Genomic DNA, 27,625 nt, shown 5'->3' with positions numbered 1-27,625 from the left:
TGGAGTTCTTACCTTTGCAATTGCTCCTTTGAGTGCAAAATGCATTTAATTATTTTTTATGTAAGTAGAAATGACACAATTACTAATAGGTAGAAGGATAAAACAATATATACCGTCACACAATAAAGTCATCTTGATCAAAGGACAACCAATAACAGCCAGTAAGAACCCATGCAATCCTATTCTTACGAGACACTGAGGTACAATAACATGGTAAAAAATATGTCTTGAGAGACAAATCCTGGCCATCAAACCCATACAGCAACACAGACCCAATCAGTGGGTATAAATCATACAGGAGAATTTAAAGCCAAACAAATTTACACTACTTGGAAGTACAGCTGCAAACTACTCAGCAGCTTGTATTTAGGCTCTTTACTGAAGCATCTTGTGCTTTGCTGATACAGGTCTCAGAGAAAATAGCGTCTAATTTAGAGAGTTCAGGGACCAATCATGCTCCTTATGACTTACTTCTTTTTTGTCCCCAGTCTTCAGAAAATAGAAGACAGACTAACCTCCCTGATGTACACTGCTGCAGTAATTTATTTGTTATTAGCTCTGAGGATTGACAATTTTTCTGTACTGACTTCACCTTTTCATAAACTTTCCCGCTTTTTCTGCATTAGCATTGGTATTGTCACATGATAATTCTGAGAATGATTAAAATCCAACAAAACTTGTTTTCAGGAGCATTTGCATCCAGGTGAAAGCTCCTACTTGATGCAGTGGTAGACTAATGAAAAACATCAGAATGGTAGATCCATTACAAATCATGAAAAAAACTAAATGCACTGGAGTAAAAACAGTTTGTTCATCATACAGTGAAAATGGAATTTCCTGTAAAGGATATTTTCCCATATTGTGATGGATACTTTCTATTGCAATCACTGTCAGAGACTGAAATATTATAGTTTATGACTTAAACATTTTCTTAAAGGACTTTTAAAACTATTACAAAAGCAGCAAAGAAGACTACCACACCCTGAATGGGGCCCTGAGTGAGGCCTTACACCGCTCACTAATGAAGATAAGATAAAGTAACAACTCAGGGATGGAGACATTCACTGAGCACAAGCTTAACACCTCCAAGGTGGAGATCACAGCCCCAGGGATATCAGCTGCCAGGCTAAAACAGACCCTTGCACCAAAGGGTGAGGGGAGGAGAGGCTCTGGGTATCTGGGAAAAGCCTCTGGTCAGAGGTGCAGTGACTGCCCATCCTCCACTGTGCAGAGGAGCCCAGCTGAGGGGTCCTCACCAGGGGAGGGAAGCTTATCCACAGCAGGAGGGGGTGACATGGCTCATCACAGGGGCCCCCCTCAAAGGGGTCTCCAGACCCTGCACCAGAGATGATGCAACAGACCCTCAGTGTTGCAAGGGACAGTGTGTCAAGCTGGCCCCTGCAAGAGAGGCACGTGGGCATTCCCACCTGGCCCGCAGCTTATATTAATCCACGAGATTCTGTACTCTGTGATGTGTGGCGGCGTGGCCACACCACCAGCAGACCAGATGGAGGTGAGCAACGAGACGTCGTTGGGACCCTCAGATGGGTGATTTGCTTCCACCTAACCCCTGTCACCTCTCCCTGTTCCCCCACCCCCCCCCACACTTCTTTTTTCCATTTCTTTCTCTCTTTCTTTTCCCTTCTCTTTGCCTCCTTTACTGTTAAATAAAATACATCCATTTTTTGGCATCAACATCTAACCTTGTTTGGTTTTAATCTTGTTTCTGGGAATATTTTGAACCTTCTAACTTCCTTCCAGTTTATGCACAGAGACTTAGCTTGCTTTGCTTTTCTGAGTTTAAACCGGATCGTAACAATCACCTGACTTCGCCCTGAGTGAATCCACTTACATTGTCACTATACTACACTCCTTTTACAAATTATCTTTTTGCATAGCACTGCTGAAATAGAAGGAGCTAATACTGATTGCAACATGCATATGAAAATACTCCTTAGTGACATTAGGAATAGCAGTGGTACGTAGCACCGTATTTTAATTGCTGTTTAAATTGGTGAGGTATGGGAGGAGTTAGAAAAAATACAGATAGATTCCAAAGAATATCAACATGAGAGGGATCAGAAGTTCCCTACATGATCTCAGTATTGTGCACAGACACCATGTGAATATACTGGGGAATTCCAAAGGGCTTCAGAAATACAGAACGACAAAAAATATACTGAATTGGAAACTAAAGATTCAGACTAATACAGTTCCTGCAGGTGAAAAAGAAAGTATTGCAAACAGATATATGACTATATTTTTAAAACAAACTGCAAAAATCTATGTGATGAATAGAATGAGCTTAGGACTTGGAAGGAAAACTGTACATTTCTGTATGAGGCTGAACTTCTGCAGACAGAACAAGTGAAAAGGTGGATGTTCCATAATTTGGTCAGATGAAAAATAATGAATGAGCTGGAATGTAACAGGATACCTGCATACTCTATGCCAGAGATACCATAATTTAGTTGAAACTGAAGCCAACTGTGTGAATTGAGCTAAATGAAATGAAGTCCAAGCATGAGTGCAAAGACAGAAAGCATTTTATGAAGACTGACAAACACAAGTTAGGAGGAAGAGGAATAAAGTATCTGGAAAGCAAGGTGTGTTCTAAAGACAAACAGATGAAATCTTCCAGAGTACTGTCTGAGTACTGTCTGCTTACGGCTTCTTAAAGAAAGAAAAAAAAAAAAGAAAAAAAAGAAGAAAAAAAAAAAGAACTTCAATGTCCTTCATTATAGCTGTTATTTCAGCTATATTCCATTTTCAAGTACTTTCTCCTACGCAGAGCTCAGTAATGTGTCCACATTTGGTTTACTGTAAGTGTAGAAATGGAAAAAGAGGGATGAGAAGACAAATCATGGGTCTGCCAGGTAAATCTTCCCACAAATCTCCCTGTTTAATATAAGACCCTTTAAATGGTAGCTTAAGGAGCAGAAGAGAGAACCATAAGAGATCACTTTGTACCTTCTTAGGTTGTTCTGTCATTAATACTTAAAATTTATAGAAAGCTCTCCATATACAGAGTGTTCTACAACAAAACGAATGAAGCTTCTAAATTACAAATGGTAGTTTAATTTGGGGGTGAGTTAAAAGTAATACCGTCAGTAATCATTAGTATCAAGCAACAAATGCCCACTTACAGAAACTGTGATGGGATCTGCAACCTCAGAGATTAAACTGTTCCTTTATTTACATCTTCTTTTGTTTTATACTATGCAGAAATACTCCTTTACAATTTTGGGGATTTTACTGCCCACTTCCATTACTCTTAAGCCTTATATTAACACCAAAAAAAATCAACCACAAAATCCTCACATCATTATATCTTAAATGTGTATATATTGGCTTTATATAGTTTTGGCTTCATATTTTTTCATAATATAAGCATCAGCTAAATTTATTTAAGAAGAACCTAAGAGCTAGGTTTATAAAACAGCTGTAACCTAACTACCTAAATACCCTGACCAAAAAAATCCAAAACCACCCCCTCCACCCAAACAAACAAAACCACAGAAACAACTAAAAACTAAAAAGAGCAGTGTAAAACTCCAGTCTACCTTGACTTGGCTGCTTCTCAAAATTGAGGGCACACCTGACAAGAGCGGAAGTAAAACCCATCCACTGTTTAGGCATCAGTTTACTAGTCTAGAAAATAACACGTTTCACTTTAATGGTTGGTCATCCTACATTGTATCCAAAATCACATTCTCTGGGATCTCATAAAAAGTGAGAAAAAGTGATTAACCCCCGTTGAGCTTTTGATGGGATACCCTCCCTTTTTTGGACGAGGGTGAAAGAGCAGAGGAGGCTGCTGTCCTGCTAAGTTCTTTATTTCATAGTCTCACAGTTTTCTGAAGGCAGAGTTCAAAGGGGTTACATATTAAGGCCAAGCAGTAACAGCAGCAGCAGCAGCAGCAGCAGGCAAACAGCAAGTAGAAAACAGCTTCTTCTTCTCTAAACTTATAGAAGTGTGGATTATATTTGTTAATTGACCAATAAGATTAACACATGATTCTAGTTTTTCTTTTCTTAACCTATCCTGGTCTAACAGTCGTAAGACTTACACAAGTGTTACATAGGTATTACACAGATTCGCATATATAGTTTCTATCAGCTCGTATTGTTTATGTGAACACTCTATCTGAAAAATGTGAACAGTATAGTTCTATCTATGTTTTGTCTAAAGTAAAGAAATTCTGTGAAAAGGTAACACTGCAGCAGTAAAAACTGTGTTTAAGATTTGTTTGCTGAAGCTTTTCAATGTTTAAAGCACTTAGCATACATTTCTACTAAAAGTTAAAAATCTGTATTTCTATTTCACTTCGGTGTGACTTCATGTACCTCAGCTTACCCAAAGGTTTTAATTCAACTCCTGTGCTTTGGCTTTCCTCTGGGCCTGGGTCCAGAGGTGATCTCACTCCAACAAACCCCCTTCAACTCTTCCCTTACTCTCTATCCTCTCCAAATTTTTGAGCTTAAAGCTCAGCTCAAACAGACTTATTATGGTGGTCCCTGTGATAAAAAAACGGACAGGAGATACCACACTGCCTTGAAAGCTGGCAGGAAAAAATATCAAGAAATCCTCACAGAAGAAAATCTGATAGTTTAAAGCAGTGATTTCACAAGAATTAATTACACTAGGTTGCAGATTTCTAGGTCTGGTTAATATGGGTAATAAAGTTCAGGGGCAAATACTGAACCAAGCACACAACAGCTGATAATGTACATGGTTTTAAAAAGCACAGAAAGTCCGAGGATCTGGCAGGTAGACTGAAACCTATATGTGCAAAAGCATTTACCTGTTTCTTGGTAGATATTTGAGAGTGGGAGCAAATGAGAAATTATCTCCTTAAAAATATTCTATATTTATAAAGTTTGTTGTAGAACCCACCATAAAGCAACAAAATTAACATGTCCTCCATCAACACAGATGATGGAAGAGCGAATGTGCTTCAGAGCAAAACACATAAACTATCAAACTCTTGTCTGCCAAAATTCAGAGCAATAACAGTAACCCTGTCACAGGTCAAAAACAGGTGAGCAACTATCAGGTCTGTAAAAACCAGTCACTTTAGTCAATTTTTCTTGCTTCTACCAAAAGGTTTATAATCATAAAAGAGTGTTATTTTTATTATTCTGTTTTAATTCCAAATATTTACTAAAATTTTTCCTGCCAGGGAAAAACAAAAACAACCCTCCATTCCTCCACCACTCTCTTTTTTTTTCTAGCTTACTGTTGGTATTCTGTGACCTGGAAGTATAGAAATGCTAAGACACCTGTTCAGAACTTTTTTTTAATCATTATGAAGTAAGTTTAAGCAGTGTCAAACCTTTCCAAAGGCTGCTTTGTAGCCTGCCTTTCTATTTTCTGCTTCTGCCTGGTCAGCTGCCTGCCGTGAGCTGCTGTGACAGCCCCTTCCCTGTATCCTAAATGTTCCTTCCTCCTGTCCTCTCTATCTCCTCAACTCTCCCCTCCCAGTTTTAATTTGTTACTCTGGTACTTGGCAAATACCCCATCAGATAACAGCCATTTGCAAATTCAGTACACATTTCCATAATTTACATGGATAAAAGCTTCACATCTGTTGTGAAACACCAGCACGTCATCATGTGTGCCCCAACCAACTCTGGAAGCACCAAAAGCGGGAAGAACAAAAGGGGGGCTTGAGTTGGCCCCCACCAAAAAAAATATCCTTCCTATGAGAACTGTGGTCAGGTGGTCATCTCTGGCATCAGACAGGATGCTTCCCTAGAAAATTCCCATCACTGCTCTTTTCAGCTGGTTACTGGGGAACAATTTTCCCTTGTTTTACTCTCTCCCTTCCTATTCTTTCCTAAGGTAACTCTGAAGCCAACGTATGTCATCAGCCTCAGACTCCATCAACAAAGCTTTGTCAGGCTGTCTCGACTTTCTTAGTGCAACAGCATGAAAAAAAATTGAGGCTGCTACTCATAAAAATTGCACAGTACCTAATTCTCTGGAATACAAAAGAAAATGTCAAGCTGCTTATTATCTGATTGTAGCCAGTAATTCCTGCCCTTAATATGAAGAAACTGATGATAGGAAAGGAATATTCAACAGAATGAAATACATTATTTCCAGAAAAAATAACTTACCAATTGCCCTCAATCAGGCTGCAACATTGCTTTAATATCTTAAAGGCTGTCTTTCCCCCAGTTTTAAAAAATAAATCTGTATAAAAATTAAACATGGGCAAGTCGACTTTTTGAAAAAAAAGCCACTGATGTATTGGTTGTTGTCAAATATGCTCTTCAAAAATGCAAGCAAATACATTGGTCCAGGTGCTAATAATGAGGCTGGCAAGACTTACAGGAAAGCTAATTAACATGACCAATGGGGAAGATAGAAGATAAGCAGTCAACAAATAACTATGAACTTTAAATAGCATTCATTCTTTCTGACTAAAACACCATAAAATTATTCTGCTTCTTTAGTTGTAGGAAGGCCTTTAATTTAGTCAAATTGCTTTTTCAGTTGAAAGATTATGGAGTTAAGGATTCAAGGTCCAAGTAAAAGCTATCTCCTTCAGCAACCTTTTAACTTTCCAGTTACTGCTTAAACTGCACATTTACCTTCCAACACCACATGTGAAAAGTCATCTTTCATGCTATAATATTGTACCTTAGTCAAAACCATAGATCAAAATCAGATTTCCAAAAATTTTTGGGATAGAACCAAAAGAATTTAGCTTATTTTAATCATAAAAACAGATAAAATTCCATATGCTGCATGAATGTATTATTTCTGAGCAGCTTATTTTGTACTCAGTGGTAAATACTTAGAGGCGTTGTAACCTAACTAGGAAGTTCAATCCTGCAAAACTGCATTTTTAACTTGTCTTGTGTATTTTACTACCCTTGTCTTCTTTGCAATTTTTTTTTTTTACGTCAACTGTATTCACTAGACAGAAAGTCATTTAAGAAGGTCAGTTAAGATTTAGGGACCAGTGATAGCAGAATAACTTCTGGTCATTCCCTCAGACTACTCTTAAGAGTGCTACCAAATATTTCTCAATTAATTTGGAGCTACTAATCCTCTTTGGTTATATCTAGCACAGGAGAATAATTTTACATACCAGGTTTAGCACACGGATAATCTCTGGACTGTAGTCAAAAAGTTACATTATAGCAAACATCAGGAAATGTGACAAAAAACTATTACAAGGAACTGTCTTTTCCTCTTTGGTAACATTCCAACAGGTTCTACAGTTAATTTCTCAAAAATTGCTGCTTTCTGTAAATAAATACTGTCCTCACTACCTTCCATTTAACATGCCTAGATATCCAATGTTACATTCCCGATTTTCGACACTCCTAATGGACATGAAATTCTTCTCTGGTAAGATGTCTCTTTTACTGGGTCTAGTCAGATAAAAGTTCTACAGTTTTCCTGAAAGAACAGGAGGAAATTTTCTAAAAAAATGCACACTTTGGAATTAAACTCATCACTTTTGCCAGCTCTGCAGCTACTTCTTCAACCCAATGATTCCTAAACACAGTACATCAGGAAATGTATTTTAGCTATTACTAATAATAATAAATAAAAAAAAACCCACACAACTTTTCTTTTTTCAATAAATTATACATTGTAGAAAAGCCTGTTTTCTAAATTTGCCAGATTTGATGAGAGAACACCGAAACAGAGCTGTCTAGATGACAGAATGACAAAAAACTCTGCCTGATGGCTGTCTAACAACAGATATATACTTTGAAACTCATGAAATTCCCAACAATGTGCTGATTACTTGGCTTTTGTAAGATGAGACTTGGAATTCAGGCAGATAGATAATATGAAACATGATCAGCTAATTAATGTCATTTACAATTAATATGGAACACAGCACTATAGCTTTCTATCAATACTTATCAATACTGGTGCATTTACAATAGATTACAAATTTGCTGTTTAAACAACCTTTAAGTGTGTAACTTTAATGTTTGCTAATTTACTGTGTTTTTAAAAGCTGAACATGAATGTCCCACTTTTACTATGCAACAGACAAAAGAATATAGGTGTCTTGATAGGAGGAATTTTCAGTTATACCTTTAGGAATAGCAGAGTGCTTTTTTTTTTTTCAATTTTTATTTTATAATCTGGCATCTACAACCTAGTCACAAAAGTAAACATACTATATATTTTTAAAAAAATTATTTTCTGGAACACAAATCACTTTGGTAAATTTCATATAATAGCAACAATTTTCTCTGCATTAAAATCAGATATTAACAAGCATAATTCACTTATTTTGATTAACTGAAATACTTACACTTCTGTATTTGACAATATATTCCAGTATGGGGGCCCCTCCATCATCTTGTTTAGTTATGCTAAGTTTAAAACTCTTGCCACTCTCTGGTTGTCCATGGATTGAAGGGGGGCTTGGCTCCCCTAGACAAGGAAAAAAACAGTACATAATAATAATTCAGCAGTGAGATAAATCTTAAATTACAGCTGGGAACTTGTGCATAATCATTTTAATCAAAATCTTAAAATCAATATGATTCATCCAGGCACTACAAAACAGCCTTAATAAGAGTGTTAAATATTGTGCTTGAAATTGTTCTAATATAGATTCCTCATACAAGGAAACAAAATTATATGAAGTATGAAAGAAATATTCATTTCTTTGAGACCTTCTGACTTCTGATAGTTTGAAATGTAATTTCCTTCCAAAATCATTTAGCCATCAATTCAGCAAGGCTGGTAAGCTGCTACTTACACTGAAGTTTAAAAGACACTCTCTTACAGGTAAGCTCCATAACTTTAGCATAACTTTAATCCCATGTGAGATTTCTAAATTGCGAAACAGTTTTTAAAGTAAATTTACTCTCCAATAAATGTGCCACATCAAATTAAATAAAAATTGTCTAAGAATAACTTCGTCTTAGAGAAGTCAATATCAAGAGTAAATGTAGAGAATATTATTTCCAAAACTAAAACCAAATGTCTTAGCTGTAATGAGAAGATAAAGGTAGTCTTAATCATACAACTAAAATATTAATAGCCACTTTAAGACCCTTTAGTAGTCAAAAATTCACAGATTATCTTTTCTATGTGAAACGCCTATTATATTTTTTTAAAGGAGATCCTAAATTAACATATACTGAAGTGCCTTATCTTCAAAATATCTGTAAATGTGCATTCACCCAGAGAGATACAGTTCCTTTAGAAATAATTGTATTATTTGTGTTTATCACTTATAAAATAAGGATAAACTTACTTAGATCTTAACATAAAATTTATCTAGCTTTCTATCAGATAACATATATGTATATATAATGTCTGTCAGTTTCTGATATTCTTCTATCAGGTATATGGATAGGAGTAATAAGAAATTCTTTTTATCTGTCCTGGAATGTATTTAGAATGTCTACATGCTTCAATGAAAAAGAAATGTGAAAGCTGCCAAGTTACTGTTTTGGGACAGAAGAAATGTATAATGTAATATAATATAACATAACATCATATCATATCATATCATATCACAGAAACATTTTGTATTCTTTGTAGTTACATTACTTTTATTGTTCATTCCCTTAGGGCCAGTATTAGCTACACTGAGTAATGCCCTACTCAGGAAACAGTTCAGTTGCAACAGATTTATGACAGACTGGTCTGGCAGTAGCTGCTGATGTATTTCAGTATGTCTGTTTGATTACACTGCCATCTGGTAGGTTCTTTGATTTTATTCTCTCTTTGTATTTAATTTATTATTGTTTCTATTTAAAGATAATTTGAAAAAAATATTTTTCATTTTCCCTTAATATTTAAATCCAAATCTCTGGCCTCGAGTTACTATAAATACAGAATTGTTTTCACAGAATTTCTCATTTGCATGTAGTTGTGGTTAGAACAATTTATTCTCATCATTTCTTCCACAGCTTAAGATTTCTGCTTGAGGCTTGATAATTGCAGAACAATAGCACCATAGTTTAGTGAAGAAATGTCTCCAGATATGGCCAATTCACTTCTCTTAGATGTGGATAATATCTTGAGTGTTAATGAGAAAAATTTCTTATTTTAATATCTCTCAGGGTTTGTGCTTTTTTATATTAAACAAAGACTTTTCTGAATCTCAAAACTATAAGATAATGGGATAAATTCTCCAATTAAAGTTCATTCATACTTCTTGGGAGGGTGGAATAACAAAACATGATTTCTGAGAAACATGTAATACACTGGGGAGTAGATGATAAACTTCAAACATTTTCTACAGTAAATCATAATTCAAATCTAGAGATATTCTAACAGTAATAATTTTCATTTAATAGCACAAGTATTACTCACGGACAGGTAAGGTCTGAAAGATCTCAATTTTGCTATATTCTCCTTGCCCTTTTCCATTTACAGCAGCTACTTTTATCTCATATGTTGTATTTGGTTCCAAATTGCTCAGAACAACCATTGCTAAAGGAAAGAAAAAAATAAAAGGGAATAAAAATTGAGGAAGTAATAAATTTAAAAAAGGAAAGTAAGGCAATTTCATAATTTGCTTTCTTCACTCACAAACTAACAACTCTCATATTCTGACAGTACATTGGTTTCAAACTTAGCTTTTTTGTTGTGTGCTAGCAGTCCCTTTTTTCATCTGCATAGAACCATTGTTGTGACTGAGCAAGTTACACTTCTGAAGGAATAGTGAAGTCAGTGTTAGAGAAGCAATAAGCAACAGTTAAGGACCTTGATTGGGATTGATATTTTATGTTCAGATTGTGAGCACAGTGTATTGGGTTTGCACACCCAGGTTTTGGTAGTGAGGGTGCTACAGAGGTGGCTTCTGTGAGAAGGTGCCAGAAGCTTCTCCCATGTCTGACAGAGCCAATCCCAGCTTGCTCCAGGATGGACCCACTGCTGGCCAAGTCTGAACCCATCAGTGACATTAGCCCTCTGTGATAACATATTTAAGAAGGAAAAAAGTTATTGTGCAGATGTATTTGTGTCAAGAGAAGAGCAGGATGAGGATATGTGGAAGGAACCCAAGATACCCAAGTCAGTGCAGAAGGAGGGGCAGGAGGTGCTTCAGGAGCCAGAGCTGAGATTCCCCTGCAGCCTGTAGTGCAGCCCATAGAGATGCAGCTGTGCCCCTGCAGCCCGTGGGAGACCATGGGGATGCAGAGATCCACCTACAACCCATGGAAGAGGCGCACACCAGAGCAGATGGATGCTGAGAAAAGGCTTTGGCCCTGTGGGAAGCCCATGCTGGAACAGGCTCCTGGCAGGGACATGAAGACCTGTTCCAGGAGCCCATGCTGGAGCAGGTTTCCTGGTAGGACTTGTGACACTGTGTGGGAACCGTGCTGAAGCAGCCTGTGCCTGAAGGACTGACCCTGGGGAAGAGTGACCCATGCTGGAGAAGCTAATGGAGAACTGTTGCCCATGGGATGGACTCACATCAGTGTAGTTCATGGAGAACTGTCTCCCATGGGAGGGATCCTGAGCTGGAGCAGGGAAGGACTCCATGCCCTGACCAGCAGCAGGAACAATGTGTGATGAACTGGCCATTATTCCCATTCCCCAACTCTCTGTGGGAGAGGAGGTAAAGCTGGGAAGGAAGGAGAAGTGGTAGGAAGATGTTTTTAAGATTTCTGTTACTTCTCATTATCCTGCTCTGATTTTGTCTGATAATATATTCAATAATTTCTCCAAGCTGAGTCTGTTTTGCCCATGATGATAATTGATGCATGACCTCTCCCTGTCCTTATCTCAACTCATGAGCTTTTTGTTACATGTTCTCTCCCCTGTCCAGTTGCACAGGTGAGTGATAGAGTGGCTGTGGAGGTCAAGTGGTATCCAGCCAGGGTCAACCCATCACACATAGGAGACATGAAACTGGTAAAAAAATTATGGAATTTTCCATCCTCCTCACTGGCAACTGGCATATAATGCGTGTTCCAGCCACCTTCATACAGTTCATAACTTGCCATTTTTCCTTCATGGACAGCAGTATCAACTGTCCTCGATCTACACTCCAAAATGCAGCTACACGCACATTCATGGTGACTTTCTGGTGCTGTGGTCTACCAGCTCAACAGTGTGCTCAAGACCTAAAATGACAGGTGCCTATGATGATCAAAGGAAGAGATCTGAGTTATCTACTGAGGACCTGAAAGAGAATTAGACAGGTTTGTACGTATTTCAGAGAAGATGCATGGAAATACACAAATTAAATGTAATAATAATAAAAAAATTATAAAAACAAACAAACAAAAACAAAAAAGACTTGGGAAGCAAAGGGGTGGGAATTTAGGACATGATTTCAGAAATCAAGAATGAATTTCTGACAGTGATCATTTGCACAACCTAGCTCTATGATTCTACCTCAAGATGCCATCTGAAGCAGAAAACAGGTAAAATTTGCCAAAAAGCACTAAGAACGCAACAGCAAATCTAGAAGTAAAATCCAGGAAAATAATGTTAGACTCTGGCAACCTTTATGGGAATACATTATAAATAGTATCATAATACTGTATTTACTAAAAGCAATATTGACTCTGCACTTGGAAATGTTGATCCATGCAGAGCTCTTGGAGCATTACCCTGCCTTTAGAAGAAAGATTCCTTTTATTGTCTCTCCAGCAATTGCCTGCTTGCTTACTGCTGGCTCTGTGATGAGCTCTCCATCTGTCAGATTCATACTGGGGAATGGATGGAAATTAGATGGGCTTGACTAGGAGCACAACAGATTTGTCTTGCCTGGCAAAGCAGGGGCTGTAATGTCTTATAAGTGGATGTAGTAATGTAATACCTTAAAAAAGAGCCAGTAGTATCTCTCACAGTCCCTAGGGAGCCTAATTTTTTTCATTAGAAAGGAGTACTTTTTTAGATGCTTTAGGCCTGCTTTTCAAGTTATATATTCCAAGAAAGCATAATTATTTCTGTCCACACTCTTTGTTATTCTTTTCAGTCCAGATTTATTAGAATTTCTATTTCTTTAGTTTCTACAGCAGTTCGACAGAGTTTCCATTAAATGTGAAGCTAAAGGGATTTAATGAATTTGGAAAAGCAGTAACTTCTACATTTCACACTCTATTATGGACATTTTGCATGAATTTGCCATTGAAACATAACTGTTTTCTTGTAAATAAAGCAGTAGAATTGTATATCTTCCAGCACGTTTTAGCTTTATCATTCCATGAGGTTTTAAAATATTGAACTCTAAAGTATAATCATCTTAGGAAAAAATAATGTATCATCATGAGGGTAAGAATAGAATTTGGAGACGTAACATTAAGTTCTGTTAAGATGAAATTTAAAACTTAACTAAGCAGCAACAGTATTTGACTTGCCTTTCAGCCATGATTACTTTCCAAGGATGAATAATTTCACTGAAAATAAACCTTAAGGCATACCAAATATTAGTGCTATTGTAAATGTTTTTAAAATTTAAACAACATAAAAGCACGACTATGAGTCCACATTTAAGAAAATGCAAATGTGCTAACTACATGAAACCTAAGGATCTGATTTTCTAAACACTCCTGGGACCTATAGAAATGAATAAAGCTACTTATATATGCAGTATTTAAAGAATCAGTGTATACTTTAGAATCCCCTGCACAGCACTATGAATCTAGATACAATGACTTTTGCAATTGTATTTGTGGAATTAACTCAGCCATATCTGTTAGCATAATATGTCCTCAAAAACTGGACCTACTTGGTGTAATATGCATATATTATATATGTAGGAAAAATTATAACTATGGTCTTCTGAAAAACAAAGAAAAGAACCAGTCTGGATGAGAATACTTTAAATACTCCAGTTGTCAAAGAATACTTGGAGTAACTAAGTAAGACTAAGAAGTTGTCTCCCAGAGAGTAACAAAAGTGCAGGACTGAAGAGTAATCTAAGAGAACAGAAAATTTCACTGCTTGGTAGGAGTTTCACATGTTTTAGAATATGTTGAGATTGGAAGAAAATATTTCATAAACTAGTTAATTTTTTTGTCAGTGTGTGTATCTAAGTATAAAATCAGCTTATTCATCTTTCCATATACAAATAAATTTTTCTGACAGGAAAATAACCCTGGCCACAATGGATATTTTGATTTCAGCTTGCAGTGATCACTGAAGTAATAGCTGAAAAATTTAAAATAATAATCTGAAAGTAATACAGTACTTTCACTTTCAGCATATAAATGTGAAAAAAACAGTCCACTGTTTACTATATGTGTGCATTATGCCATTGGCATATTTGTTGGTGGATATCAAGTTCCAGATACACTGAAAGTGAAATCCCTTTCTTTCAGAGTATCATTTGAAAGTTTCCATTTTCTTCTAGTTGTAGATAGACGAATCAGTAGATATTGTCTTTCTAATCACAGTATCTGCAAGCTTCAGCTGAAGAATTCAATTTCGTAGGTTGATTTTACTGGGATTATTCACGTAGTGACTGGTTAAATTGAGGAGTAGATTTGGAAGGAATACTCCAAAGAGTGAAAAGCAGAACATTCACTTGTGAACTCTGCAAATTAAATAAATTATCTCATTTAAGTTAGTTAATTAATAAATTAACATGATGCACAACAGCTCATAGCTTAGTGTTATCCATTTATAAGTGACACTTTCAGTCTCAAGGTACCCTTGGAGGACATAATGACACAAGAAGTTACCACGTATATTGGTTTTGGCTTAGTATAATATATTAAGACTTTAATTCAAAATTATAACAATTTTTTGACAAGGTATACCATGGATATTGTTGTTTGGTTGTTTTTTTTTTTAATTTTGTCAACCAGAATTTAAAAAGAAACACAGCAACAGAAAATAATTAAACCTTACTGAATAAAAAATTCAGTTTAACCTATTATGTGACCATAATCCTGAAGTTTAAGCAATATTAAATATAAAGTCCTTCTTTTTATTATTCAGATTCTTGTAATTCGCAAGCAAATCTAACACAGTATAAAAAAACCACAGTACACAAACCCCCCCCACAGAAATAAATAAGATAGAAAAAAAAAAAAAAGCAGAACTTCATATTATTTAAAATACAGTGTGCAAGCATTTCAGCCAGAAAAGTTCCTTTTATTGTCACAGAATTTTAGCTGCTGTCAAAATGAACCATGGGAAAGCAAGATCTAACACAAGATTTGCTGTGAAATAAATTGTACTATAAATCCAAGTCAGTAAAACCAAAACCAGATTCCCCAGCTGCTTCTCTGGTAGGTTGTTTATGTTACTTTATTACAGTAGAATGAGAGGGAAAAGGTCTGGCATATTAAATTGTCTTTTCACTGAAGTGATTCCCTCAGAAACCTTCTAAGTATGTGATATATTACATAAACCACCACCAAGGAAAAGAAGGTTAGGGGAATTAACAGTACGGTTCCTCTACATTAATCCCAAAGTGGACCTTATATGAGGTTAATTAACAGAAATATCACATTGTCACATTGCTCTGATTGGAGAAGTATCTGCTGCATAGGACAATGTTATTCCAGTTCCAAATTCAATCCCTTGAGGATGTTAGATATAACTGAAGCAGGATATAAATTTACTTTGAAACAAAGTAGCTGAGACATATCATTGCTGAAATAACATCTTCACTCCTATATATCTGAGATTGCAGTGGCAGAGTGAAATTTCTGTCAGAGAAGCATTACAAATTTGAGGATGGTTTGGGTATTTTTTCTTACTTCTTTCCCTTTAATCTGAATCTACATTACTACAGAGGATGAATGCAACCTGAATACTGTGCATGTTAATAAGTGGAGTGTTTTGATTTAACAGCACTTTGCTGCACCTATTATTCATTATTTTACTACTCTCAAGGAAAAACTGAGTCCCCTGGAAATACCTGATTCTCTTTCAGAGAAAAAAAATGAATAGTATTTTTATGAAGCTTAAACAGTTTTCTCTTTGTGATGATGACTTGTGTTCTTTTAAGGGCAGGAGAAAAAGTCATGGGAAGAAAACAATGAGAAATTTAAGGTAGTAAAGTATTAAGGTTCTGTACAAATGTCTGAGACTCTTGTAGATGTTACAGAATATAAGGAACTTTGCCCAAAATCTGTCTGCCTGGGATGAGCAACAACTGTTTTGTTTAATCTGTGTGTTTGCACAGTAGGAGGAAGAGTATAAAATCTCTTTTTTCTAGCTGAGCCTCTCAGTTAGCTCACAGAAATATTGACAGAATGAAGTAAGAAATTGCCATGGGGGAGAAATACAGGGGAAAAAAACAAACAAAAAAAAGATTTTGCTACACAATAGACAAAATGTTAATTCATATGCAGAAGCAGCCTGGCTGTCTCAGTTCCATCTGTCTGCCTTGCCCAAATAACAATTAATTTCATAAATACTGATTCAATCATCTGTCTATAAATGTCAGAATTCAGCTAACACAAATAAATGAACTTTAATAATGAAAATATTTCAAGCTGCACATTCTATGAAAAACATGATGATAGCAGATCCTACTGTAAGTGAAATCATTGGCATAAACTGGAGACTATCAAGCTTTAAGTAATTCCCTAAAATACCAGAAACAAATGTAACCATTTTAATAATCAGATAAAATGGTTCTGTTCCAGGAATTTTCATCATTCTTTGCACTAAAATGTATAATTGTTATAATATTTTGTAATAAAAGTTTTAGTGGTTTATTTAACTGTGAATATAAATAATAATCCATGAATAAAGACATACAGTGTAGTAGATCAGGTATAATCAATATAATCTAATTTTCACTAACATGACTAATTTCTTTAAAAAATACTTTTCAGTAGCTGACATTAAAAATGCATTTGTCAAAAATGGCTTTAATATTTTTATTAATATTAATATATAACACATTAAAACACAATTACATGTTAAGCTCCTTTCTTCCATGTATTTAATTTTTAATTTTATTGGGCTGCATTTTGAGATGTCACTATACAAACTGAACCAAAAGTAGCATCCCCATTCAGGGATTTTCTTTGATACCTATTTATATCGAAATAAATCTAATAAGAAAAGATTCAGGACAATTATAGTTACAAAATGCACAGTACTATAAATTAATGAAAATAAAGCAAGCAGGAGTTTACACTAATGTGGATACAAAAATGCTGCTAGCAAGGATTTTCTTGCTATTTTCTAAGTCCGTGAGAGACTTTTCTCTCTCACAGAAGAGGTAGCAGAGTTCTGTAAACAACCAAACACCTGCAGCCTTGAGAAGCCTCGTTTATACTATAGCAGAAAAATATTTTGATAATGGATGTTTTAGGATTTTAGCCAATCACCCCCAATGGGTGGCTGATCCTTTTTCCAATTAGACTATGAAGAAAAAGTCTATAAAAGAGTTTGTAAAATAATTAAATAAATCAATCTTGCTGCACAATTCCTGCCTGCTGGATCTTCTCTCCTCCTCCCTACGGCTGCGGGACATGGTAATATACCTCAGGGAATTTTTTTATACACTAAAGTGCCTAGAAGAGAGCATATTTGTGGGTTGACAACATAGTTTATAATATATTGGATCAGCATGAATCCAGAAGATGAGTTTTGTCATTTAACAAACTTCAGGTGTAATAATGAATATATTTTCTTTAGAAGGTCATTTATTTTAAAAAACACCCTTCGTTCAACTTGTATTTAATCTGAATAATGGCAGAACACAGAGAAAAAAAAAAAAAAAAGTCCTGAGGAAAACATTCCTGGAACAAAAGCAATCTATTGAGATAGACCATTGTATCAGTAAACTTTTCACCAATAAACTTTCCACAACTTTATTCAGAACAGAAACACAATTGCATGAACTGCATATAAAATAAATAATCTATGTAGTGTTTTTTTAAAAAAAAGCATGTATTATTTTTAGGCTATAGGTTTACAAAAAATATTTGTACTCCCAATGATAGACTAGAGCATATTATCTTGATATCTTCTTCACACTTTTCTGTTATACTAATTTGACAATAAAATAGAGTATTTTGTGAACAAATCCTACCACTTGTACTGATTAGCGTCCTATCAGCAATCCTGCGCAACCAGGATCTAGCTTTGATAGATTTTGTTTCCCATCACCATTACAATGGAATTTATATTTCAAACACACACTCTCTTTACTATCCCTTTCTCCGAGTTTTTAGTTAAATATTTCCTTGACATTTATGATGACCAAGCCAGCTGCTTATTAACAAATCTTTGAAAATGCAGTCAACTTCCATAAAAGGCACTTGTAGATATTAAAGGAAAGGTAAATGGAAGTCAAAGCATAGGAAAGGGATAAGAGAGAAGGAAATGGAAGAGGAAAAGGAGAGGAGAAAAAAAGAAAGAGTGGATAATTAAAAACTTTTTAAGTACCACTAAATTTAAAGTTCAGGAGAGAGAGTCCTTGAAACAACCGATATTCCCTGTAAGAAGATCTTGTTAAACTAAACAAAGGCATCCTGAAAGAACCAATTCTTTACAGAGTTGAATAGGTAAAAATGGAAATAAATACTCAGCTTCAAAATCACAAAATTCAAATACATTTCAAAAACAAACTCTCTTTGAATTACCTGACATTTAAAGTGTCAGGTCTCCTCCCAGTACTCATTAGCCCTTCATTTTATTTATTCAGTAAGTGTTTTAGAACAAGCTTTTAAGAAATACTTTTATAATTTTGTGCGTATATGTGTGCGCATAGCATTTTCAGTGTTTTGAAGTGTTGCAACTTATTGGATAATAACATTCAGCGATGGCTAACAGTTTCCTATTGTAACATTTAGAAGAATTATTTAGTCAATAAAAATTCTGGATCTCATGGAGACTGGTGAAACTTGGCACAGTCCTTAGAAGAAATGACCACAGTATTTTTTTTTTTTTTTTTGGCATGTTCAGACCAGGTATTAGGTATACACTGGGAGAGATGTGAAGCACTGAAACAGGTTAGACCAAGACAAGAGGGTGAGTAATCTCCATCCTTGAGACTGAGTTAGACAAAACCACACCTGACCTGATCAAGGACTGGCAATAGTATTGATTAAAGCAGGAGGTTGGACCAGATAAATACCAGATATTCCTTCCAACCAAATTTTCTGATTCTATAAATTAAAGGGGAATACTATCTTGGTTCTTGGAACTCCATTTTGCCCTCCGCTATAAAACTATTGAACAATTCTTAATGCAAAGACTTTGCTTGGAGAAGCAGCCAGACACTTGAAATGGACTACAGTAAAAAGTTTAATGAAACAATAAATGAATACAGTGAAATCAATGGGGATTTGGACTTCTACCAGATATTCCCCCCATAATGTGAAAAGAAAGTATTGTTCAAAATGCTTTCTAACATATAACTGATGTTCTCAGCAGGGTTCATTGTTAAATATTTACGTCACTATAATTGCTGCAATTTTAGTAGTACAAATTACACTGCTAGCTAAAAAATCTGATTAAGTTAAACCTTTCCATTAATCAAATATACTTTCTGTAGACATTAGTTTTAAAACTGTCCTGTAAGAAAAAATTCTAGGCCATTGAATACACTGGAACTTCCACTGGCAATATGAACACAGAAAGACAGCAGAATTAAGACTTCTGAGTAAGTAATAGTTTACTGAGTGAACACAGAATACAAAAAATGTAGTAAAGGAGTAACTTTTAATCTCAATGCAGAAGGCCAATCAATGCCCTTATTAAGATAATTTATACTGTGTCATTTATCCTATTGTTTTTTTCTCTTTTTGAACACTGCTTCAAGCCTAAAATTAGTGGTTACTGGAAGACAACCCAGGAAATAAAACAAGAATACTTATTAGGAGACTACAAAGAACACGCTCCTTGTTAGCCTGTAGGCAATGCTACTATGTATTCCCTGTTTCATACCAAAGTTTGGAGTCTAACCTGGATTACTGAAGAAGGGAGTGTACTTCGAGGGGGCAGGCTGGAGTTAGTTATGAATATATACCTTCCCTTCTTCTAGTCTTGCTGCAGCTATATCACTTTGTCTCATTCCTCAATTGTATAAACCAAACTGTATCCTATCCCAGTCTATTTCATATATGGCAGAAACTAGAACCTCTCACTCTCCCTTGCAGGGCAGAAAGCACGTCAGTTTTTCCTGCCCATTTTTTTTGCTGTTCCTACAATGGAGCTCCTTTTTTTGACTTCCATTCTATTTGAAATTTGGAACACAAAGTTGGAGCTGAAAATGGTCGCCTACATTCAAAACTCTACCCATGAATTCTTTGTTACTGAAAGATCCTGAGCAAAAGGTGAGGTAGGCTTCACCTGAATTCACAGCAGACAACAGCTGTATCTTCTAAGCATGAGGCCCACACTAGTTCCCATGGTGCACCTGGAATACATTCTGTTGAATGCGTACAAATAGTTCATGGTGTAGTAAATCCACATAGTTTGCCATCTGAAGATCCTGCTTTTAATATATCAGGGGGAAAATCAGGTCTAAATTAACAATTTATTCTAAACTAGTTAGTGATTATTGGGCCAAATACATTCTTTTTTATCACAAAAAAAAAAAAAAAACCCAAAAAAAAAAAACCACCAAAAAAATCACAGTATCATTTTAGTTGGAAAAACCTCTGAGACTGAGTCCAAGCTCTGACTGATTACAACTTTGCCAGCTGCCACATCCAGTTGTTTCTTGAAAAACTCCAGGGATGATGACTCCACCACCACTCCCTGGGCAGTCCATTACAATGTTTAACAACACTTTCAATAAAAAAAATTCTTCCTGATGTTCAGCCTGAACTTCCCCTGCTGCAGTTTAAGACTGTGTCTCCTTGTCCTGTCACTAATTGCCTGGGAGAAGAGACCAACCCCCACCTGGCACCAACCTCTTTCAGGGAGTTGCAGAGAGGGATAAATTCATCCCTAAGCCTCCTTTTCTCCAGATCAAACACCCCCAGCTCCCTCAGCTGCTCCTCATCAGACTTGTGTTCCAGATCCTTCCCCAGCTCTGTTCCCTTCTCTGGACACACTCCAGCCCCTCAATGTCCTTCTTGCAGTGAGGGGCCCAAAACTGGACACAGGACTCGAAGCAAGGACTTGACTCACCAGTGCCCACCCACCCACAATCGCTGCCCTGGTCCTGCTGCCACACTAATGCTCATACAGGCCACATAGCCTTGGCCTTCTTGGCCACCTGGGCACAGCTGTCTCACATTCAGCCACTGCTGACCAGCACCCCCAGGTCCTTTTCCTCTCAGCAGCTTTCCAGCCACTGCCCCAGCCTGTAGCATGGCAGGGGGTTGTTGTGGCCAAAATGCCTTCAAAGTCTAAGAAAATAATGACTTAACAACTGTGCCTTCTTCCTATTGTCAGCAAAGTTCTGCAGAGCTACAATTTCTTTCTCCTATGAGGCTTTACAACATATTTAAGATGTTTTGTGTAACAAAATGCAATTCACTAGTTTTCTTATGGTGTTACAAAACTGCGCTGTGTTATTAAATATAAATTAGATGTGACCTTTCTTAACCAGATGGACCTAAACTGCCCATTACTACAAATACATCAGTACTCTTACAGTAAAACAAAACAGATGTTGAGAATTCAGAAATTCTTAATGGTAAGCCAAAGGAATACCTGAGAACACACAGGAATGAATGTGTTAAAGACTATGCCCAGAGACGCAGAGAATTTTTCATAGGTAAATTCACATGTTAGCAAGACTTGTCTCTCAATTAAGACAGCTATTTAAAATTCCAACATTTTCAATTTCACTCTAATTCTGCTTTCTAACAGTAATAAACAGAATATATAAAATCTGTATGACTTTTCTCACTTAAGTTGCTGCAGCCTCGGAGCTGCCTCTGAAACAGGAGTTCTGTCTTTCACCCATCTAAGCCATGCAATTTTCAACTCTGGAGCATGCTAAGTGTGAGGAAAAGAAAGTCTACTTGCTCTGTTACCCAATTCAGGAGATGGCAGAAACCACCACTTCAAACAAGAATGAAGCAGCTCCTGATTTGTGCTATCTCCACAGAGGCCATTTTCACAATCCCGGATGTGTCTTTCCTAATGTTCCCTACTGTGCAAATGGAAAGACCTCAAGGCTGACATGAATCATGATTTCCAGAACTGTTCTTTTGCTTCTCACATGCAAAGATAGTTTTCCTTCATAACTATTTCTTCCTCATCCCTATCCTACTCCTGTATACTATAATATATTTCTTACCAATGAAGAAAGAAATGGGGAGACAGAAAAAGGGTCATAAAAAAGGAGATTAATTTAAAGATATTGTGAAATGTAATACAGATCAGGCCATGCTATTGTTCTGTTGCTCATTCTTGTATGTGGCTGAAGGAAAGCTCTATTCATAACTATGTCATTCAATGACCTTGAAAATACTTAAAGAATAGTCTGTCATCTGGAGCACTTTTCTGTTTTGTATTACAAAGTGCAGCAGAAGTTTATACACACATAAATATTCCATAAATGTACTTTATCTTTTTCTAAGTAGACAAGCAAGGTACAATAAATGTGGATGAATACGATACACACTTGAAAGGCAGAATTTGCAGCTGCACCATGTGTCTTATTTATCAGTTATTCATACCCAATACTGCACTGCATCACTCTTTACTTAACAAGATTTACCTTTACAAGCCACGTCAGCAAGACCTTTACATCAGATCAGCTGTTCACCGTAAATTTATTTGAGAGTGTGCGGTTATGAAAAGCCTTAAAGGTCTAAATAGGGAATAGACCAGAATTATCACAGTAGCACCAGGAGAAACACATTTGGAAAGACTGATTCTCCATTTAATTTCTTATTAAAATATTTACTACATACTTCTTGCAATCAAAGTATCTTCCATTTGTTCCTACAGAATTTCAAGTCTGTGTCTTGAGAAGACCATAAATCACATTCTGCAATGAGCTTTGACTGGCTGACTAAATGCAATTATAAACACAGAATTACAAGGGAAAAAAGGTAAGCTCAGATAGTGGTTGTATGTGCATAACAGTTGCTTTAGTTATGAACTCATGCTGTGCAGTAAATTGTCTGGATTCTCTTCACTTCTCATGACATTTTATTCACCTTTAAATGTGAAAAGTACATCTCATTCTCCTGATGTTTCAGGTCTGTATGAAAACCTGAAATATTTTAACATAGTTTTTTCCCTTTACATTTCTCACTTTCCAGCCTCTCTAATCCATCCATGTAATTTAGTTTAAGACATTTATTTACAGTTCAGCCTTTTCAACCACAAGAGACTTTCACAGCAAAGATTTGGATGGAGATCAGAATTTACACAGAGTCAGAATTAAAGGCTGAATAACTTTCTTATGTGACGCTATACACACAAAATAAATTGGATAAAAAGTGGTCTTTGTCCTAACGTTTAATTGTAGCCTATAGTGGTTATAAAATTGCATCCATTCCTTCACTATTTTTTTACTGACAACTTGTCATAGAAAATTTTATTGGCAAACTGCATCATGACATTTTATCCCAAGATCTTAGATTTTTTAGAAATTAAGCACTTTTTATTTATATTATTTGTATCAGGTCTTACAACACTATAGCTTAATTATATATGTGTGTGTGAATATATATATATATATACAATCCCTGCATTCTTGTAATTTCAAAGCTGGTTTTAAGTTGAGAAAACTATTTTTGAATCAAGCTAAATACTCAGTTTCTTCTGAAAGAAAATGAGTCTAGGCTTAGCAATAGTATTGTCAGTATACTAAGTGATAAGAGGAACGATCCACAAATTTTTTTACAATATTACCAATTATTGCCTACCAAAAATGGACAATTTCTTGAATGAAACCACTAATTTTAGTCAATTTGACAATGTGACAATAAATATCACATAATAAAAAGTTGGATATAAAGCAACAACCTATTTTTGGGGTCTAGTTTTATAGGAATTTTTCATCCATGATTCTGCTTTCCTTAAACTGCCAAAAATTCTGATAATTGAAGAACCAGATTCTAAACCTCAATTCACGACACAGAATTGTTTTCTGAATGGCTTTTGCCATCATTTAAGAGACACAAAAACCTCTGAGACTTCAGGTACTTCTAAATTTGTGGAGTACATACATAGTATTCCAGAAAGGCATAACCACTCCTCAGGAATAGTAACTGTTATCACTGAATTGAAGGTGATCACAATTCATGTCTTAGAGAGTCATATCTGACAGATCTGCCAAGGAATTAAACATCCCAAGATGCATTTTCCCTCTGGGAGAGGCTCATGAATGCATTTTTCCTTCTGCTTCTGCAGCTTGCAGTAGAAATAAATGAATTCTGCCTTGAATATTTTCAATTCTTAAAGCAATTTTGAGCCCTGACTTAGCCTACCAAACGATTTGCAAGTCATTTCTGTTTGATTTACAAATTATACAGATATATTCTGTATATCAGTAAACTCATTAAGAAAATTAATGAATTATATGGGATTCGTATCTCTCAGGAATCTATTTGAAAGTCTTCCTGGTTTAATGGTGAAGTATTGTTACACTGGGAAACTGTTTTAGTAATCAGTGGGGTACATACTTTCATGCTTCAGTATAAAAGAAGCAGTAAATACAAAACCTACAACCTAAGAGGTAATTAATGAGAATTCTAACTAATCTATCTATTAGATTTCCTCTAAATTTCAATAATAAGAGACAGTAATTGCTTTGGTTTTTTTTTATAGTAAGAAAGAATATCTTTTTCCATAATGGCGTTTCTGAAATCTCAAGGGAAATCTATGCAGAAATTCTTCCCTGTGAGGGTGGTGAGTCGCTGGCACAAATTTGCTAGAGAATCTGTGGACGCCCCATCCTTGGAAGTGTTCAAGGACAGGCTGGATGGATTTCTGAGCAATCTGGTCTAGTGGAAGGTGTCCCTGCCCATGGCAGGGGTTTGGAATGAGAATGAACTTTAAGGTCCCTTCCAACCCAAACAAGTTCATAATTCTATGATTCAATAAAATTTTGAAGTCTTCTGAAAGAATGTCTGTTCATACGATGTCAATCAAAATGTCTTGCTTGAGGACAGAAAATGAAGTTTAGTAGTTTTACCCAAAAACTGAACTGCACAGACAACAACAACAACAAAACCCACAAAAACCCCAACCCCCTGCTCCAAAAAAATAAAAAACAAACCAAAATGCACCCCACCATTTCAGGGGTTGGAATGTTATTTATATATATATATATATATAAAATAAAAAGAGAAAATGGAATGACCTTATTTTAAATGTACTGGTTTATATTTTGTTTTTACTACAAACTTTTATAGTAAGAGTTGCCTACATCATATATACCTTCTCATCTGTGTAGCCAATTCAAAACTAAATAGCACAACACAGAGGTAGAAAACTTAGTTTTGATTACCTCATCAACACTGGCATGTACATAACTTCCTCTAACTTTAATTCAATTTTGTGCAGTAAAAGGAGCAGCAGTACCAGGCAGAACACACAGCACAGCAGTTTAAGAACATATCTTGGGTAACAGAAAACCCTTTATCTTCTATAATGTGACTTAAAACACAGCTAAAAGCATGTGAATAAAATAGTAGAGACAGGACGTGGTTTAAAAAAAATCCCTTATTTCACAAAAAACCTGCTAAATATGGAATTTCCATCCATAGAGACATTCAGAACTCAGGACAAAGCCCTAGCAAAACTTTGAATTTGGCCCTGCTGCAACCCGGGGAAGTTGGAGCTGATAATGACAAGGTTCCTTTTGGAACCTTTAGGAATTTAGGAAGCTAAATTTTTCTAGAATTTCATGAAGTACATGAAACTCAGCGTACTTAGATGAAAAAGGAAATAAACAGAACCTGCTGAGATTTGAATGTGAAATTAGAAAGAATTACTTATTTCAGATTTGAGCTATAAGTTGTTAAAATACAGAGAGAAAAAAGCTAAAGTTATATCGAAAGCAAATACTTACATTAGTGCTTGAAACTGGATAACTCCTTATTCGCTGAAACTGAAATATTACATTTATTGTTCTTCAATTTGTATAATTAAGATGCTGTAAAAGCTCAGAATTTTTCCTTATGCTTTTTTTATTTTTCAGGAAAGTAATATAATTCAACTTGTTGTCCACCTGACAAGGGTTTTGGTTTTTTTTCCTTTTAGAAAGAAGAAAGATTTGAATGTTTCTTAGAGAGAAACATTTTTCATCCTTTCATTTTGCATTATAATGGAAAATTGTGAAAAATTTTGTATTTCACTTCTTCTTGCACATAGTCTGTTTATGCTATCACAAGGCTTTAAAATTATTGTCTCCTTTAATAAAATATTCAGTAAAGGAATATAAACATATGTAGAAAAATTATCTTTGGTATATTTTTGATATCACTGCATGAAATATATTTACAAGTAACACTTTTATTATTGAATAATATTCTACTTGGCACATTATTTGTAAAACTTCTGTTTTCTGCCATTCTAAAAATAATCTCTAATATCAAAAAGAGAAAACATTCTTGATCATTGAAATTCCAAACACATAAATAGATTCAAAAAAGCATCTTGTATAACACATTGGTTTTCTATACCTTTTTTTTCTACCCTACATTTTGGAAATGTATGTACAACTTTAGATTATATAATTTGTCTTGTAGAAATTATTTTATGTTAGTATCCTACAAGAGCTAAATTATAATTCCAGGGATAATTTCACTAAAAGAGATGAAACTCAACAGAATTATCTCCTGAAAAAACGCCAAGACCTAGAGATACCAATAAAGTCCAGAGACTTTGAGTTTGTGGGGTTTTCAGATTGGTTGATTTCGTTTGGGGGTTTTTCTGTTGTTGTTTGGGTTTTTGTTTTTCAGAAAAATAAACGACAGGAGACTATTCTGGGTTCTAGGATCCAGTCATTTCATGCTACACACTGTTACTGCGATAAGAAATTCTAAATTATCTAGGCATTAATACATTAGCACCTTCCCTAGCGACTCAGGAAACCTAGAACATTTCTCAAATGTCTCTCAACTCAATAAATGAGAAGACTTGCTTTAAGAAATCTTCCAAATGTATTGAGAATTGAATTTTCAGAATTAAAAATGCATTAATTTATAAATGTTTGCCTAAAGAATCACAAAACCCAACAGTTAAAATAGGAAAAAAAATTGATCTAAAATCTGAGAATTTTCAAACTCAAGTAGTTTAGAGGAAGCAAAGGTGGTGTGTATGTGTGTGTGTGTGTGTATTGGCTACATAAATCCCCAAATGTGTATCTCTCTTCTCTAAGATTAGAGTGCCAGCCATCCATATATCCCATAGGTGAATTTCCACAGTAATCTGAATATGGGACTGTGTTCATTGTATTCCTCATGTTGTTCTATCACCAACAAATTGAATAGCACTAGAAATGCAGAGACTGATTTTTCTTGGTATTTCCCTCACATAAATATTTAATGCTCTGAAAAAACAAGATCCAATGACATGTATCTGTCTACCTGTAAACTGAAGAACAAAGGAAATGAAGTGTTTTGGATTCCTGTTGAAGACATTCAAATGTTTTCAGAGAGCACACATTTTTCAGGTTTCAAGCACACTTCCACAGTGGTATAGATTTGTGTAAAAGCTAATTCTTTACAAATGCATTATTTGCTGCCTGTAAACCAGAATTACTAAGCCTATAATGCTATTAAGATAAAACAAAACCTTGATGGCTTCTCTATTAGAGTTATACCAGTGGTG

The 27,625-nt window shown here is 35.5% G+C and overlaps 1 protein-coding gene across 2 annotated transcripts in view; it reads right to left on the bottom strand.

Annotated features, from left to right (window-relative positions):
- Window positions 1-27,625, bottom strand: part of NCAM2 (neural cell adhesion molecule 2) — a 282,099-nt gene that overhangs the window by 39,016 nt on the left and 215,458 nt on the right. For both annotated transcript variants that reach the window (XM_032097436.1, XM_032097444.1), the window contains exons 13-14: window positions 10,316-10,435; window positions 8,295-8,416 (exon numbers count right to left, since the gene is read on the bottom strand). In XM_032097436.1, coding sequence (XP_031953327.1) covers window positions 8,295-8,416; window positions 10,316-10,435 — 242 coding nt within the window. The remainder of the gene's footprint in view (window positions 1-8,294; window positions 8,417-10,315; window positions 10,436-27,625) is intronic.

This window comes from Corvus moneduloides, chromosome 2 (assembly GCF_009650955.1).
Source record: "Corvus moneduloides isolate bCorMon1 chromosome 2, bCorMon1.pri, whole genome shotgun sequence".
Lineage (NCBI taxonomy): Eukaryota > Metazoa > Chordata > Aves > Passeriformes > Corvidae > Corvus > Corvus moneduloides.
Note: the sequence above shows the minus strand (reverse complement) of the source record. Positions and strands in the feature narration are given on the sequence as shown.